At 45.8% G+C, this 18337-nt stretch overlaps 1 protein-coding gene across 1 annotated transcript in view; it reads right to left on the bottom strand.

Annotated features, from left to right (window-relative positions):
• The window catches only part of ATM (ATM serine/threonine kinase), a 586955-nt gene that overhangs the window by 351925 nt on the left and 216693 nt on the right, over positions 1-18337 (bottom strand). Inside the window, exons 21-23 of the mRNA XM_029602465.1 lie at positions 15164-15239; positions 14844-14974; positions 3318-3438 (exon numbers count right to left, since the gene is read on the bottom strand). Coding sequence (XP_029458325.1) covers positions 3318-3438; positions 14844-14974; positions 15164-15239 — 328 coding nt within the window. The remainder of the gene's footprint in view (positions 1-3317; positions 3439-14843; positions 14975-15163; positions 15240-18337) is intronic.

Here is an 18337-nt window from a genome sequence, read left to right as displayed (position 1 = left end):
GCTACCACCCAGGAAAAAGATCTAGGCATCATAGTGGATAATACTTTAAAATCATCGGCTCAGTGTGCTGCAGCAGTCAAAAAAGCAAATAGAATGTTAAGAATTATTAGGAAGGGAATGGTTAATAGAACGGAAAATGTCATAATGCCTCGGTATCGCTCCATGGTGAGACCGCACCTTGAATACTGTGTACAATTCTGGTCGCCGCTTCTCAAAAAAGATATAGTTGTGATGGAGAAGGTACAGAGAAGGGCAACCAAAATGATAAAGGGGATGGAACAGCTCCCCTATGAAGAAAGGCTGAAGAGGTTAGGGCTGTTAAGCTTGGAGAAGAGACTGCTGAGGGGGGATATGATAGAGGTCTTTAAGATCATGAGAGGTCTTGAACGAGTGGATGTGACTCGGTTATTTACACTTTTGAATAATAGAAGGACTAGGGGGCATTCCATGAAGTTAGCAAGTAGCACATTTAAGACTAATCGGAGAAAATTCTTTTTCACTCAACGCACAATAAAGCTCTGGAATTTGTTGCCAGAGGATGTGGTTAGTGCAGTTAGTGTAGCTGGGTTCCGAAAAGGTTTGGATAAGTTCTTGGAGGAGAAGTCCATTAATGGCTATTAATCAATTTTACTTAGGGAATAGCCACTGCTATTAATTGCATCAGTAGCATGGGATCTTCTTAGTGTTTGGGTAATTGCCAGGTTCTTGAGGCCTGGTTTTGGCCTCTGTTGGAAACAGGATGCTGGGCTTGATGGACCCTTGGTCTTACCTAGCATGGCAATTTCTTATGTTGTTATCTAAATGAGGGTCCCGGACAGCATTAAAGTCTCCTTCCAGAATAATAGTCTGATCTATGTAAAGGAAAAGTAATATATAAAAATTCTGAAAAAAAGACCGAATTATAAGTGTTAGGGGCGTAAAGGTTACACAGAACAATGGGAGTATGATTAATGGTAGTCAGTAGGATGATGTAGCCCCCTTGAGGGTCTTTAATCTAGGAACATACTGTAATTGGCAGTTTCTTATGAATCAAAATTGCCATCTCAGCAGATCTAGTGGAGGCAGATGCAAAGTGTACTGCTCCTACCCAATTTTGGCATAGTTTTTTATGTTCCAAGTCATTGAGGTGAGTTTCCTGTAGAAACACTATGTCCGCTGACTTCTTCCGGAGAGCAGTGAGAAGTTTAGTCCTTTCATTAGGAAAGTTTCTACCACAAACATTCCAGGAAGCAATATGAATCTCTTGTTTAGCCATCTATGAATACATGAAGGCACGCAGAAAAGGAATTCAGTGACTCTCCCAGGTGCAGACCCTCCCAGCAGTGGTCTCCACCTAACAAGAAATGTCCACATGAAACATGTGAACAACTGCAAACATTTATGAGACAAACTGGTGCAGCATATTAGGAAAAAGAACATAGCAACCCAATAATCCCCATCCCAAACCCCCCCTCACCCTCCCAAACTCCCCCAAGCCTAGTCATATCCCAAAATATGAGTGAGATCACTTCCACGCACGTGGGTCTAAGACCCCGGATCCAACCCCAACCGTGGAGCAAGAGGTGAAAAAAATAAACAGTGTCCATAAAATATGAATACGACGACGAAAAAAAGTTATCAGAGACTCGCAAGGTCCCCAGTATCCTGTTCAGTAGCAGAAAAAGGTCCCAGATTGTATGAGAGCCAGAGAAAATTCAACAGTTTAACCAGACCATTGGTAAGGGGGATGGTGTAGATGGTGGCGCGTCAGAGTTCCAGCTCAAACTGAAAAAGAAAGGGGAACTCACCAGCTTCCAGCCAAGTCAAACAATGTGATTCTACGTCCTCCGTCGGGCCTTCTCAGGTCGTCGCTGGCGACTGTGGAGTTATGTTGTGGAGGTGCTGCCAATTCATTTATAAATTGCGGCAGGTCAGCAGTATTGGTGAACCTGCGCATTCCTCCTGGTGTCATTACACGTAGCTGGGCTGGTTTGCTCTGACCCCATGGAATATAGCTGAGAGCAGAATGGAGCACACGTATGGCGCTGGTCTGCCAGGGACACTGAGAAATCCTGGAACACCAAGATTTTTTGTCCTTGTATAGGAGCGATTTTCTGGCCCGAATCGCCTGCATAATATCACTCTTGTGCGCGAAGTTAAAGATCTTCGCAATTACTATGCGTGGGTGATCAGACTGTACATTCTTCTTGGGTCCTAAATGGTGTGCACACTCTACCAGTAACGGGCCATGCGCTGTGGACAGGCCCAACTCTGTGTAGAGCCACGATTCTAAAAACGCAGGTGGCTCTTTTTCATCTAGTGTTTCTGGGAGTCCAACAAACCTCAGGTTGTACATGCGAGAGCGATTTTTCAAGTCCTCCAGGCGCACTGTATGCTTAGCCAGCGAGTCTTTTAAAAGGGATATTTCGCGCTGGGATACCTGGAGGTCATCTTGAATGTCGGACACTCTGCGTTTGGCCTCGATTAAACACTTCTTAAAGCTCACTATGGATGCCGAGACTTCAGTGAGCTTATCAAATATTTTCTTGAGCTCAGGCTCCAGGGCTTCAACCACCGCCACTTTTCATTTCAGCTATAGCCGCTATGTGCGAGGTCTTGGGTGAGCTGGCATCATCCTCTGGGAGCGAGTCGGTGGGCCTGGGTTTCTTTTTCTTTATCCTTTGTCGCCATCCGGGATGACATTTTCTCAGCCAGGTAACATCCCACCAATAAAAACCAATGTCAGGACAGCTGAAGAAATCAAAAAAGATAGTTTCCTCTGTGGATGGGGTAGGATGCAGAAGCAAAGAGCAGAGAAGAGAAATCACATCTTGCTCCCTTCACTGCCATATTTTTTTTTTTAATAATTACAACACTGTCATTTCTAGTTATAGTACCACTTTATAAATCTATTGTAGAACACATCCCACACGAGCCTTAGCAGATAGAAATGTGTTGATTCCTGAAGGAGGGTAAGCAACTATAATTCAGTCAAGTTTTTATATCTTTTGGAATACTGTATATACAAGGAATTTCTATACCACAGATCTGCAGTGTAAAATTTACATTCATCACTGGATGCTCATGGGCAGTTGTCCTTTAACCTTCTGATAGAAATATCCATCACTGCAAGTTACTCTAAGTATTCTGCATATGTCAATTACAGGATATTTTGAAAATATGATTCAGAAATTAACCATCTGTAAAAGAATCAAGTCAATCTTCTCAATGAATCTATTGAAATAAGTTGTTCCAGCGGCAAGATTATCTCCTTCTAGGAAATTGGACCCAGATTAGACAATACTGTCCAAGTGACAAAATGGCAACAATTCTCTTACCAAATATTTCATTCCTTCTTGAACTTTCATGTAGACATTTTCGAATGCCTTCTGTTGCAGCTTCAAAGGAAGTGCTTGGACAAACCCAGAAGAATCTTGTGTCCTAACATCCTGAAATAACCTTAAAAAAATAGTGTAAATAATCAGCTTAATCTAACAACCCATGATTTAGAAACATTTTACTCATCTCCCTGGAATTATAATGCATCTTAGTGCTCATATATTTTACTAACCGAAAAAGGTAGTACATTATTAAAATATTTTATTTCAACACACACACCACAAGCCAATTGGCTAGACAAGCAAAATTGGATAACCAAAAAGCAGATACCCAATGTAATCTCCGCAACTCATGCTAACATTTAAATCCATTTATGACAACAAACTATTACTATTGGACTGCTGTGGACTGTGCATTTTGATTTTAATATTTTAAATTAATCACTTGTGTGGACTTTCTTTAATTCTATCATTCACTGTTGAGAGTTTGTTCCCTTTAGTATTTTATATTTGATTTGTTGAGATGGTTTCACCATCCTTATATAAGCTCGACTGCTTGTAAGGTAACTGTGATATATATGAAAATGTTTAAAAAATGACACCTTATAGACTAACCAATTTATTGAAACATGAACTTTTGAGGATGTGATACTTCTTCAGATGGACTCTAAATCCACCGCTGAGTTGCTGCATCACCAGGTTCTACCATTCGCTGGAGGCAGAAAATACTGAAACTTTCCTGAGCTGCACTACTCCTAAGTAGTGGCCATGATGTCACATTGGCTAAACAGTGTTCTCTGCCTCCATCTGCTGGTAGGAGTAAACAGTCCACATGAATTGCCTGAACTGGTGTAGCAGGAAGATATGGAAATCCCTGATAACGTATCAGACTAACTTTAGCCAGTTAAGTTATCTATTTTCTGTTTCTTTTGAAACGCTAGATGTCTAAAGTCACAATTTTTTGTCATGCTTAAATACTGAGGCGCTTAATGTTACAGTTGTTTTGTCGTCCATTTTTGTTCTGTTCATGAAATATGGTTGCAGAAAGCATTTTTTGTCAAAACAATGGATTGTGAATATATGATTAGAAAAAGTTAAAACGACTAATACAAGGCTGATATCTAGTGTAATATGCTTTCTCTCAATACAGCAGAGTTGCTTTCTTGTAACAGGTGTTCTCTGAGGACAACAGGATGCCAGTCCTCACACATGGGTGACATCATCGAATGGAGCCTGGCACGGAACTTTGATCTCAGATTCTACACTTTTCAAACATGCCCTACTGAGCATGTGCAACTTGTAGTTATCACCATATCCCCTTGTCAGAGTCCCTCAGACCATGATATAACTAATACATGAAGAAACGAACTCTCAGGGGAGGCGGCATCTTGCTGTCCTCAAACACCTGGTAAGTAACTCTGCTTTCTTCAAGGACAAGCAGGATGGCAGTCCTCACACAAATGAATCCCTAACTACAGACTGCTGACAACAGGACAAAATGGGAAACCCCACAGAGCTGAAAGCACCACCTTTCTCCTATTTGGGAGAAAGATGGAAAAAGATTTGGGTTCTACAAAAGAAAACCAAAGAACAGACAGAAAGACAAAACCCCGATGCACAGCAGAGGCATCTAAGGCAGGGTCGTGATATGAAGTCCAGAGAGAAGCATACTTTGCCTCATGGAAATATTACAGTCAGGGTTTCAGATCAGCAAACCCTGACAAGCAAAATAGGTTTAAATCCTCAAGGATACAGGAAAAGGCCTAGAAAATCAACCAAGAGAGAACTCTTGGATGAAGACTGCACAGTTTCCTCCAGTGTCACAAGACCACCAAAAAATCCAACTGGGGACAGACAGCCCTCCGAAAGAAACTGCTGGCCAACTGCATCTGAAGAACAGAATTCATTTGCAGAAGTGCGCCCAATAATTGGCTGATAGGCATAATGGCAGAAAAACCCAAGCAACACTTGAAGGAAGAAGTGGCAACAGCGGCCAGCTTTGTGGCAAACCTTACCTGTCAAAGTACCAGACAGATCTAATCAACCAGGATAGATGTCAAGAGTGTCAGGGGATGAAAGACAATCCCTGACACAGGATCGCTAGCCCAAACCCCTCCTCCCCCCAAGTAGGGAGTTAAGCTAGGTGTGAAGATCACCCATGCTCCACCCTGTCAAGGGTAAGCCTATCCATCCTGTCCAAAGGAGAGCTCAGGGGAGCAGGGAGGCACTTTGGTTAATCCAGTAAAGTATGAAAAGCTAAAGGCAGTACTGGCCAAAAAGTGGTGAAAAACAGGGAAAAGGTGGTGTACCAATCTCTGCAGATATACACTAAGATATACTATGAATACCCTAGCTTTTCTCTGCCCCCCCCCCCCCCAACATTCCGACTGGAATTCGAAAGGAGCAAAGAACACAAGGAAGCAGACCCTGGGACTGCATGGATAAGAAAAAGCCACTAGGCTGTAATTATCAAACCCAACCAATTCATTGCTGATCCCAGTAGGAAGATACCCCCTACCCCCATCCCCGAGGTAGAGCTCTCAGCATGATAAGAACAGCTGAAACTGAGAACGAACCGCCCAGGATAGAAATACAAAACTCTCTACCAAGTGATAGAAAGCAGAGCTGCCATAAATGCAAATCCCTATAAATACAGATTTTCTTTACCGACCTGCCAACCCGAAGGGTACCAGGATAGAGTCAATTTGATCTCTGAACAGACTGCCCAACAACCTAGCCCAAGGCCATGATTATGTACTTTCCCCAGGGAATCATTTATTTATTTATTTTTAGATTTTTATATACCGGTGTTCCTATATGAAATAAAGATCACATCGGTTTACATTGAAACAGAACATGAATCATGTGGTCCAATAAGTGGAACAACGGTTACATGAACCAGGATCTCCCTGTCCGCAGACAGGGTTATTCCTAAAAGGGGAAAATATAGCTCACAAGCCACCGCAACAAAAGTTGCAGTGTCCTTTATCCCCTAATTCATGCAACCATGGATATGGCGAGAGACTGAAAGGCATACCTGCCAAATGAAATGCAAATGGACTGGAATCCACCTCACTGAGGTGGGGTCCCTCATGCAAGAATGGCTGGCAAGAGCGATCATCAGCAAGAACCACACATTGTGTTCATCAGGTATCAATAGGGTGACTCCTGCGCAAGAGAAACTCTAATCTTCGCCAGGGAGCTGCCCAGAATGGGAAACCCAGGTAGAACGGTGAAGACCAAATCTGTAATAACTCCCTCATGAAATAGACCTGCTGCACCTTAGGATGACCTAGGAAAGAGTACTAATGCCAGACTTGCTCTCAGATCCCGCGGAGAACAGAGAGCAACTCCCAATCAGAGGTATTGAAAACCCTTTTTTGGAAAATGGAGAATGAGAGCCACCCTTTGTAGGAGTGAAAAACCCAGCAACCAATGATGGATTTTCCAAGGGACGACCCATAAAAGTCACCCTTGGAAAACTCAATCATATCGCCCCTTTCTGAAGCGACAGGAAAGCAACAGGAATAAGGGTCTCCTAATCCCACAAAAACCTTCCTTTTCTCCAGGACTCAGATAGGAAGATTTTTGGAAAGACTGATCAGTCCAGAGGGAAGGGTCAGGATGGACCCCACACCTGTATCCCAAAGGGCTGGATCAAGTGTCTTTTTACCCAAGCGACCAGGAAAGCAAGGCTGAAGAAGAAAGGCTGGGGTGAAGAGAAGCTGAAAGAAGTGAAGAGAAGCATAACAATGTTTTTGATTACAAGTTAGGAGTTGACCCATGGTCTATCATTTTTGGCTATGGATAATGGTGCAAGGAACATGGACAAGGAAACAATTTTTCATAGTGATCATTGTTTTGATGCTCAGCTCGATTTTTGTGATACTGGACAGGATGCTTTTTTTTTTTTTTAATTTTTTTATAAGTTGCAGTAAAGACTATTTGAACACCACTTTTGGCATCCTTTACTCTTATTTTGGTGATTCCCCCCCCCCCCCTCTCCCCATCCAAACTCAGATCTGGGATCGTGGCACCCCTGAAGGGTGTTCACAGCACAAGACAGGGGCTGTCTACATTAATATTATTTAAAAGAGTAAATAACTGCTCCCTATTTACCTGTTCCACTTTCTCATGATTTTAGAAACCCCCCTCTCATCTGTCATCTTTTCTCCAAGCTGAAGAGCTCTAACCTGTTTAGCTTTTCTTTATGAGAGCTGTTCTATGCCTCTTTACCATTTTTGTTGCCCTTCTCTGTACCTTTTCTAGTTCTGCTCTCTCTCGAGATGGGGGTGAACAAAACTGTGGTCATATTATAGATCTATATAGAAACATTATGATAGTCATAGTTTTATTTTCCATTCCTTTCTGAATAATTCCTACCATTCTATTTGTTTTTTTAACCTCCACCACAGACTGAACCAAGGATTTCAATGTTTTGTCCCCTCATCCTAGTACTATTTAAGGGAGTAAATAATCATTCTCTATTAACTTATTCCATAACACTCAAGATTTTATACACTTCAATTATATGCCCTCTCAATTGCCTCTTCTCCAAGTTGAAAGATCCTAACCCTTTTAGCTTTTCTTCCTCAGGGAGTCAAGTCCACCCCTTTCATCATTCTTAATGCTCTTTTCTGCACCTTTTCAGTTCCATTTTATCTTTTTTGAGATGGGACAATTAGAAATGCACATAATACTTAAGGTGCAATTGCACCGTAGATCTATACAGAGGCACTGAAATATTCACAGTTTTATTCTCCATTCCTTTCTGAACAGTGCATCATTTTGCACTTGTCTGAATTAAATTTCATTTGCCATTTAGATATTTGTTCCCCAGTCTTGCAAGATCTTCCTGCAGTTCCTCACAATTTGCTTGTGTTTTAACTACTTAATAATTTTGTTTCATCTGCAAATTTGATCACTTTACTTGTTGCTGCTTTTTCTAGATTGTTAATGAATAAGTTAACACTGGTCCCAATAGAGATCCCTGGGGTACTCCACTATTTTCCTTTCTCCATTGGGAAAACTAATCATTTAGTACTACTGCACTGCCCTTACAGGCCGATCCAATAGAGTGTGTCAAGTGACTGTTTAACCCATGGTTGGATGCAGGTTTTGGATGCACATCCACAACCCCTTATTCCACATATATAAAAAAGTGTGCCAGCAGTCAGGTTAGGAAAAGAGAAGCTCAATTAATGAGCATTCATTTTCCTAACCTGCTGACAGCCGACCTCTCCTAGATACTGACTGCTGAGGCGGTGCTAGGGGCGCACATTTGTCCCTAGTGCCTCCTTGGCAGCGCGACTCCTCATTTAAATATTCTATTGCATGCCCAGGAGAGGTGCCTGGGCATGCATTAGGGAAGCAGGTGCTCAACACTGAGCACCCGTTTTCTGCACCACTTTATTACATCAACCTGTTTGTCAGAAAGTTAATATTGGTCAGAAAGTTATTATTGGTCAGAGAGCTATTGCAAATACTGTGTGCCCTGATTGGCCTATCAGATACTGTTCTCAAAGAGCTAGTCCTAAAGTTTCAACCAATTCTGTAGTCTTGGTTGGGAGTACAGAAAGACCATACATATATATCCCAAGGCCCTGTTCCAACTTGTTTGGACAGTCTTTTCCTGACCTCCCCAGACACTGATAAATATAGTGAAATTTGTCTAGTTAGAATTTACTATATAAATTCTTATTTTACCTGTTACTGTGTGCAAATTAAATCGGGTTGCTTGTTCCTGGTTTTTGTTAATAAACTTTTTAGTTTTTTAGCTCTGTCTGCCCTGAACTGATTAATGATCCCAGTAATTTCGGATTTGGTTTGTGGGTGCATTTCTAGGAACCGTGTAACTTCAAGGTTGTGTGGGTTCTCAGTGCACATAGAAACCATTATGAAAAAGCTTGTGGGTGAGGTACTTGCTTAGAAGCAAGCGGGAACCCAGCCAGTGTGTGGAAGGTTGCCAGTGTAGGAACATGTGCACAGGCTTGATCAGTGCTGTGAAGGACCCTTTAAGTGTTCCCAGGGTTAACCTTGAGTGGGTATTAAGGGTAGCACTGAGGTGTTACATGACATGGACTGTAAAATGTCTTTAGAAAATACAAATACACTGTCCATCAGCTCACATTATTTCACATGCTTATTCATACCTTCCAAGAATTCTAATAAGTCAGCTGTCCTCCGGATATAGTCACTTAAATATATCTTTGATAGTCCTTCCCTCAGTGCTTTCAGATACCTGCACCAATCTCATTGTTTGGTGCAGTGATGCCCTGGACCTGAAGCAGCCCCAAAGAATTATTTTCCAGTGCCAAGCGGCGAGTGGGGGAACTATACTCTACTATTGGTCCTGGTCCTGTTTTAAGCTTAGATGCCAAGACATATTGAGGTTCTCTTCGTGCTGAAGCATCTCAAGCAGCTAGCACAGCTCCTGGGTCCTTCATTGCCAAAGGAAATGGACTGGACTTTTCTTTGGTGGCAATGTCCTGAATTCACAATTGCTGGATGTTTTTGGCAGATGTCATATACAAATATATCATGTCCTAGCCGCAAACACCATATGCAGATCTTGTGATTATCTCTCTGCTGAGGTAATCCGCAGTGACGTTGTCTTTTCCTGCTATGTGGGTGGCTGAGATCCCTTGTAGGTTTGCTTCAGCCCACGCCATTAGGGGGTCTATTTCCAGGGACACCTGTTGGCTTTTGATTCCTCCCTGGCGGTTGATGTAGGCAACTGTTGTGGCGTTGTCTGTAATGACTGACAGATTCGCCCCGGAGTCTGTGACTGAATCGAAGGCAGGCTAGTCTGACTGCCCGGGCTTCCAGTTGGTTGATGTTCCATCCCGACTCTTCCTTGTCCCATTGCCCCTGGGCCGTCAGTTCCTGGCAGTGGGCTCCCCACCCCCGTAGGCTCTCATCAGTGGTGAGCAAAACCCAGGTCGGTGGGAATAGCCTTACTCCCTTGCTCAGATGTTCTGCTTGTAGCCACCATTGGAGCTGGGTCCGCACCTCTGCCGGTAGCTGGAGGCGAACTGAGTCATTCCGGGGCATCGGGTTCCATCGCGACAGTAGGGAACGTTGTAGTGGTCGCATGTGGGCCCTTGCCCATGGGACGACTTCTAGTGTTGATGTTATGAGGCTGAGGACTTGGAGGTAGTCCCATACCTTGGACGAAAACAGGTCCATCAGTTTTCTTCTCCTTGTAGGGGGAAGAACGACCTTGTCTTGTTTGGTATCGAACCGGACTCCCAGGTATTCTAGTGATTGGGAGGGCTGCAGGCAGCTCTTGGTTCTGTTGACAACCCACCCGAGATTCTGCAGTAGATTCTTGACTCTGGTGGTTGCCTGGTGACTCTTCTCTGGAGATTTTGCCCTGATCAGGCAATCATCCAGATATTGATGTACGAGGATCCCTTCTTTCCTCAGTGTCACCGCCACTACGACCATGATTTTGGTGAACATCTGAGGGGCAGTAGCTAGTCTGAAGGGCAGTGCCCGGAACTGGTAGTGATGGTCCAGTATAGCGAAACGTAGAAAGCGCTGATAGTCATGATGGACCATGATGTGGAGATAGGCTTCTGACAGATCCAGAGAGGTCAGAAATTCTCCTGGCTGTACTGTTCTTGTGACTGAGCGTAAGGTTTCCATGCGGAAGTGAGGTACCCTCAGGTAGCAATTGACGGACTTGAGGTCCAGGATGGGCCGGAATGTTCCCTCTTTCTTGGGGACGATAAAATAGAAAGAATAGTGCCCAGTATTTTGTTGGTGTGTGGGCACCGGTGTTACAACCCTTAGGGCGAGTAGTTTTGTCAGTGTGGTTTCCACTGCTGTGCGCTTGGAGGGGGAGTGGCACGGTGATTTCACAACTTTGGAGGGATACTGTGGAAGTCCAGGTAGTATCCCTCTCGAATGATGGTTAGGACCCACTTGTCCAACGTTATCTCGAACCATCTTTGGTAGAATAGGGCAAGCCTGCTCCCTATGGCTTCTTCCTGTGGATAGGTCTGTTGATTCTGATTGTGGGGTGCGGCTGGGGCCTGGACCTGAGCCGGCTCCCCTCTTGTGTCTATTCTGAAAGGGCTGGCCCCTGCCTGTGGGACGAGGTGCTTGGCAATTGTTTTTGTATGGTCTAAAATGCTGGGATCCTCTGCCCTTGGATCTTCGGGGAGAGGGACGTTGGTTTCTTTTGTTCCTGTCCTTCAGTAACCGAGGTACAGGGGATTTGCCCCATTTTCGGCTAACTTCTCCAGTTTGCTTCCGAACAGGAGGGCTCCTTTAAAAGGCATTCTCGTGAGTTTCGTCTTGGAAGTCGCGTCGGCTGACCAACTTCGAAGCCAGAGTTGCCTTCTGGCTGCCACTATGGATGAGACGCCCCTGGCTGAGGTGCGCACCAGGTCGGAGGTCGCATCCGTGAGGAAAGATATCGCCGGTTCTAATGTTTCGACAGATGTGGTTGTGTCCCTGCACTGCGACAAGCAGGCACGTGTCACCACAGTGCAGCAGGCAGCGATCTGCAGGGACAGAGCTGCGACATCAAATGACTATTTTAGGATGGATTCCTGACGTCTGTCCTGGGCATCCTTGAGAGCAGCTCCTCCTCCTACTGGAATGGTAGTGCGCTTTGAGACAGCGCAGACCATGGCCTCCACTTTGGGGAACCCCAGGAGTTCTTTGGCTGAGGGTTCCAGGGTGTATAGGGCTTCTAGGGCCCGTCCTCCTTTGAAGCTGGCCTCCGGGGCATTCCATTCCAGGTCACTCAGTTGTTGGATGGCCTGCAGCATTGGGAAATGGCATGAGGCCTGACTGAGCCTGACCAAAACAGGGTTCGTCTTTGGCTCCGCTGCGGTGCTTGTGCCTGGGTTGGCCAGCGTCTTCAGGCTCAGAGACACAAGATCTGATAACTCGTCTTTGGAGAAGAAACGCATCATGGTTCGGTATGGTTCCGTTCCTGGAGGAATTTCCCCTTCCTCCAGGGAGTCTGGCTCTTCCTCCGAGGTGTCTGTGTCCCCAAGGGAAGGCTTTTGCTCGGAAGAGACACGTCTTGGGGCGGAGGTATGTCTCGGGGAGGTTGCAAGGGGCCTGGAAGGTTTTGTTCTTCAAGTGGAGACTGTGGCTGTGTTACAGGTGGCACCGATTGCACCTGGACGAAGATTTGCAGCAACTTGAAGAATTCCACCCAGGAAAAGGTCCTTGGGTCTATACTGAATCCAGCGGCATTCCCCAAGGGCCCGAGCCTGGGATAGAGAGGTCCGGTGTACTGTCATTGGTGAAGCCGGATTCCTCTACTGGCTGAGGGGGGCCTTGCCTTGGTTTTCCCAGAGCCTCTTCGCACTGTACCCACAGGGCAGAAGCCACTTCTTGTTGCGCAGCTCTCAGGTGGCAGGCTGGGCAGAGGGCTTGTCCCTTGGCTTTCTTGGCCGGCGGTGCCATGATTTGTGCTCGTGGAGTGGTTCAAAACTTGTCTATGTGCGTATGTGCGCGCGCCGGGAGGCTTATTTGTGCGTACTGGGTGTGCCGACGCTGTGCGTGCGAGGTGCAGAAAAAGTGCGTGCAGGCCTGCGCTTAGGGCAATGCGAGCGCCGCTGTGCGCACAGGTTTATTTGTGCGCCCGGCACCGTTGAACGTGCTGCTGTGCGCCCGGCACCATTGTGTGCGCGCCGCTGTGCGCCCGGAACCATTGTGCGCGCGCCGCTGTGCGCACGGCCCAGATGCGCGCGCCGCTGTTCGCACAAGTAGTTTGTGCACCCGGCTCAGGTGTGCGGACAATATGGCGACCAAGGCAGGGAAATGGCGCCGACGACCACGCGGGCAAGATGGCTACCTCCCCCCCCCCCCTGCCCGGAGGGTCTCCACATGGAAGGACCCTCACACCGGATCGGGGCCTAGCCTGGACGGGGCTGCTCAACCCGCTGGAACAGACCCCAGTGGCGATCTGTGCAGCTCACCGAGCCTCGGAGACTTAAATAAAGTTTTTTACCTTACCTTGCCTCGGCGATTCCCGGTCTTGTGCTGGGTGGTTTCCGGCTGCGGGGGGAGAGGGGAACACCTTCACCGCCGTTCTCGGTATTGCACCCGCTGCCTCTCAGCCACTCAGGGGGCTAAGTCCATGCCGGGAACTGGCTACCGGACCGAGGCTTACCTCTGAAGGATTTCGGAAATCACCTCAGGAATTCTCGACAGGGGGAGGGACCCTTAGGTATTACTGCAGGAGAGCGGGGCTCATCTTGTAGAGGTAAGATTTTCTTTCTTCTTTTGGTTTGGATTTTCTAACTCTGTACAAACATGTGTAGAGTCCCAAACTGCTAAGGAGATGGAGAAATACTGACGAGCAGAGCTTCCTGCACGGGTATATGTAGGCTGACGTCAGATTGAAATCTGACTCCATCTCCCAACTGCTATCAGGAGTACACTATACCCATTGGTCCTGAGTCCATCTGCTACACGCTAGGAAATGGGAATTTAATCTGATAACATCCATCCCTCCACTGGTGGCTCATGTGTAGGTATTGTAGGGTGTAATCATACCATCAAAAATAAAGAGACAAGAGATGCAAAAGTTTTCTTGTACCTTGCCTAGTACTTTTGGCTAGAGCAAGTAATATATTTTTTAAATAAATATAAAATAAAAATGGCTGAGTTCAGGGAGGGAAGTGGCAATGGAAGAGGAAGAGAGGATAAGAATACTAAGTAACAGGTGGGTAGGGGAGACAAAGAAGGAAAAAGGAGGGGGAACAGTACTTGTTGCATCATATATATTTTCTCCCATTAGCCATCATTGCTATCCTCCTATATAAGGCAAATTTACATTTTTCCATGAGTAGGAGGTACTGCTGCTTTACAGAGACAGAATTCCTTCTGTGAAAGCGCACCTTTCATTCTACATTAAGTCTAAATACAAGCATGGCTCTCCCAAGTTAAAGCCCTCTATATTCCTACAAGGTAACAGAAAGGAAGCTGTATGTATTAAGAAATCTTCAAAATTCTAAATTTTGCTTCATGACTACTGGTGAATATGATTACAATCTTACAGAGACAAGAAAAGAAACTTAATTCAAGGCAGCATGGGATGAACACATTCTTAATTGCAAAAAAATGAAGGAAAAGCTTCAGATCAACTGGAAGGAAAATAATCAGTCTAGATGGGCCTTATGATCCTGATCTGCCATCCTATTCTATGACTTTTTGTTTCTATGTTAGAAGCCCCATGCACAGGGCTAAGCATGAACATGGAAAATCATGCCCTACTGTATTGGAGCTGATTATTTCACAAATACTCTTTCTAGCTATGAGCAAATTAGCCAGCAACAGGTAAAATCATAGTGGGATACGAAGGGAAATCAAAGATTTTCAAATCAAACAGCCTGCAAAAGTACTTCACAGGTCCTAGTTTACTTTTTAAAGGAAAAACAGGGGAAGGGAGTTTAGAAAGGTAAAAATATGCTTTAATCTACTAGAACACAATTTCCTGATATACAGGCCTTATTTCTAATTACATAAGATAAATAAATACATTTATATATTCACCTGTTCACAGATTTAGCTGCAAGCATGCGCACCTGATGGTGGCTATCTGTGAGAAATTGTGGGACGACATCACTCACAGGCACATTCTCATTATCTATGGTTAGCACAGCCCATGCTGCATGAGGATCAGCCTGAAAGGAAATTGGAGTGTTAGTGTTAATGGTGGAGAATATGAGAATATAATTTAAATTAAATGCTGGCTACAGAAGCTTAAATCATCTATTTGGCAGATTTACAGATGTTGCTTTGAACATAACGATAATCAATACAACATCCCCAATAGCATTCTGCCCTATTGACTTACTGTGCATATAGCTCACCTCAAGCAATGCTTTAATACAGTTCATGAGAGCCATTCTTACAGGAACAGTGCACTTCCCTTCCTTCCTTAAATGCCTAAAACAGATATTTTATATAAAAAAGAAAGCAAGCATTATTATCATGCCCACTTTGTAACTATACAAATAATGAAGTTCCTCATTTATAAATTCTGTACATCGAATAATATTTTATGGCTAATTATACTCTGTTAAGACCAAAGTTCTAACCGTAACCGTTATAATCGAAACAAAGTAGGCATATTGCCAAATGAAGGTTGTTGAGTGTGATTACTCAAATCAAGTCCTTTGTGTCAGTAAAATGTCAAACACCCACACCTACATTTTGCAAAAACTTAACATATTGAAATCCTTTCCTTTATTTCCGTTTTGTGAGATTCTGCTTCCTGTCAGCTCTTTCATACAGTGACGTGTCAGAATGACTCCACTCTCTGATTATGTTAGAACAAGCCGTTAAGCCCGTTAAAACGGGCTACATTAACATTTTTTTTGGTTCATTTCCTTCCCCGTCATTCTCCCTCTCACCTCCCCCCACTCTCTCCTCTCAGTCACTCCTCTCTCTCCCCCCTCCCTCCTCCCCTCAGTCACTCCTCTCTCTCACCCCCCCTCCCTCCTCCCCTCAGTCACTCCATCTCCATCTCCTCCCCTCCCCCAGTCACTCCTCCCTCCCCTCTCCCTCCTCCCCTCAGTGCCACTCCTCTCTCTCCCCCCTCCCTCCTCCCTCAGTCACTCCTATCTCCCCTCCCCAGGTCACTCCTCCCTCCCCCTCTCCCTCCTCCCTCAGTCAACGCCTCCTCTCCCTCCTCCCCTGTCACTCTCTCTTCCCCTCAGGTCACTCCTCTCTCTCCCCTCCCTGTCACTCCTCTCCTCCCCCCAGTCACTCCTCCCTCCTCCCCCTCCCCCTCAGTCACTCCTCTCCCCCCTCCCCCTCAGTCACTCCTCTCTCCCCTCTCCCTCCTCCCCTGTCACTCCTCCCTCCTCCCCTGTCACTCCTCCTTCCCCCCTCCCCTCAGTCACTCCTCTCTCCCCCCTCCCCTCAGTCACTCCTCTCTCCCCCCTCCCTCCTCCCCTCAGTCACTCCTCTCTCCTCCCCTCAGTAGATCTTCGGGGTGTTCCTTCCGTCCGTCCGTCCCTTGCGTGCATGCCGCTGCCGCCACTCCTGCCCTTCGGGCCACCGCTGCCGCTCCTGCTCTTCGGTATGCCGCCGCCGCTCCTGCCGCTCCTGCTCTTCGGGCCGCCGCTCCTGCCACTCCTACTCTTCGGGCCGCCGCTCCTGCTCTTCGGTATGCCGCTGCCGCTCCTGCCGCTCCTGCTCTTCGGGCCGCCGCCGCTCCTGCCGCTCCTGCTCTTCGGGCCGGTGCCGCCGCTGCTCCTGCTATTCGGGCCGCCACCGCCGCTCCAGCTCTTCGGGCCGGTGCCGCTGCCGCTCCTGCAGTGCCATTTTTAAGAGGCACACTGACCGACGTGCTCGCGTGCGCGGTAGAGCTGCTCTCTACTGCGCATTTGTGGCACGTCGGTCAACCTTCATTTATTAGGTTGATTGGCAAATGGGGATAGTCAAAAGGTAATCTACACAAAGTAGTGGTTACGATCAGATGTGGTATGACTAATAGATTTCCAAGGTGGGATTGGTGTAACCTGCACGAAGTGGCCATGGTTAAAACCCAAACTTCAAAGAGCATGAAAATCCCAAATGTTTTGGACAATGATTTTACTAGTTTTGGTAGCTATGTGTATTACTACTAAACTTAAGAAATTATTGAAGTGGACTGTGGAATTACATTTTCCTTAGACCAGACAGATGAATTTAGGACCAGTAGGTTATGCACCTCTACCAACAAATGGAGATGGAGCAAAATTGACATCACAGTATATATACTCCTGCAGTGACATCAGCCTGCCAGTTTTCTCTTCAAAAGCCAACTGTAGACAAACTAGCCAAAAGCTTGATTAATAACAGATAACCATTTCAGTACTCAGCCAACAGGAAACATTGAGCTCAGATAAAGAATGCATTAACACTAGCTTAGGGACTGAAATAACACTTACCAGTAACCCTGGAACACGTAGCCACACAGGAGGACCATAACACAGTCATTCGGCAGCCAAGGGCGGGAAGCTGAATTCATCTGTCTGGTCTAAGGAAAAAGAAATTATCAGCTAAGTAGTAATTTCTCAATTCCTAGCACACAGATGAATTCAGGACCAGTGGGATGTACCCAAGCTACTCCCGAATAGGCAGGAGGCTTCCTGCGGTCCTGTCAAAACCGCACATGCAAAGGCTGCATCCTCTCGGGCCTGGACATCCAGACGAAAATACCTGGAAAAGGTGTGTAAGGAGGACCACGTCGTAGCTCGGCAAATGTTGATGGGAGACAACAATCTAACTTCCACCCGTGACACTGTCTGAACTCTAGTGGAATGAGCCCTAACCTGACTAGATAACGGCTTTTCAGCATCCACACACCCAGATGTGACCATCTCCTTAATCCAGCGAGCTATTGTAGTCCGTGAAGCTGGCTCGCCCTGTTTACCTCCACCGAAGGATAAACAGGTGATCCATCTTACCGAAAGGTTTAGAAACCTCTAGAAACCTCACATTTCTCTTGACATCCACGGATCGCAAAAGACGATATTCCTCCACATCTCCTTCCCTATCCAGAGATGGCAGGGAAATGGACTGATTCAAGTGAAAATCTGAGACCACTTTTGGAAAAAGGGAAGGAACAGAATGCGGCTGTAAAGCCTCTGGAGTCTCTAAGGACAGGCTCCGGGCAAGACAAGACCTGCAGCTCAGATATTCGACACACAGAACAAATCGCCAAAAGAAATACTGTTTCAAGGTCAATAACGGCAAGGAACAGCTATGCATCGGTAGAAACATAGGGCCCGCCAAGAAATTCAAGACCAGATTAAGACTCCACAAGGGTACCGGTAACTGCAAGAGAGGACAAAGATGTTTCACTCCTTTCAAGAATCGGGCCACATCCAGTTGAGCCGATAAGAATTCACCAGTCACCTGAACCCTGAAACAACCAAGAGCCGCTACCTGTACCTTCAAGGAATTAAGGGCCAACCCTTTATTCAATCCATCCTGCAAAAATTCCAAAATGAGCGGAATCTTAACTGAACAAGAAAGCACTCCTTGATCGTCAC

This window comes from Rhinatrema bivittatum, chromosome 5 (assembly GCF_901001135.1).
Source record: "Rhinatrema bivittatum chromosome 5, aRhiBiv1.1, whole genome shotgun sequence".
Classification (NCBI taxonomy): Eukaryota; Metazoa; Chordata; class Amphibia; order Gymnophiona; family Rhinatrematidae; genus Rhinatrema; species Rhinatrema bivittatum.
This window is presented reverse-complemented; position numbering and strand designations above follow the sequence as displayed.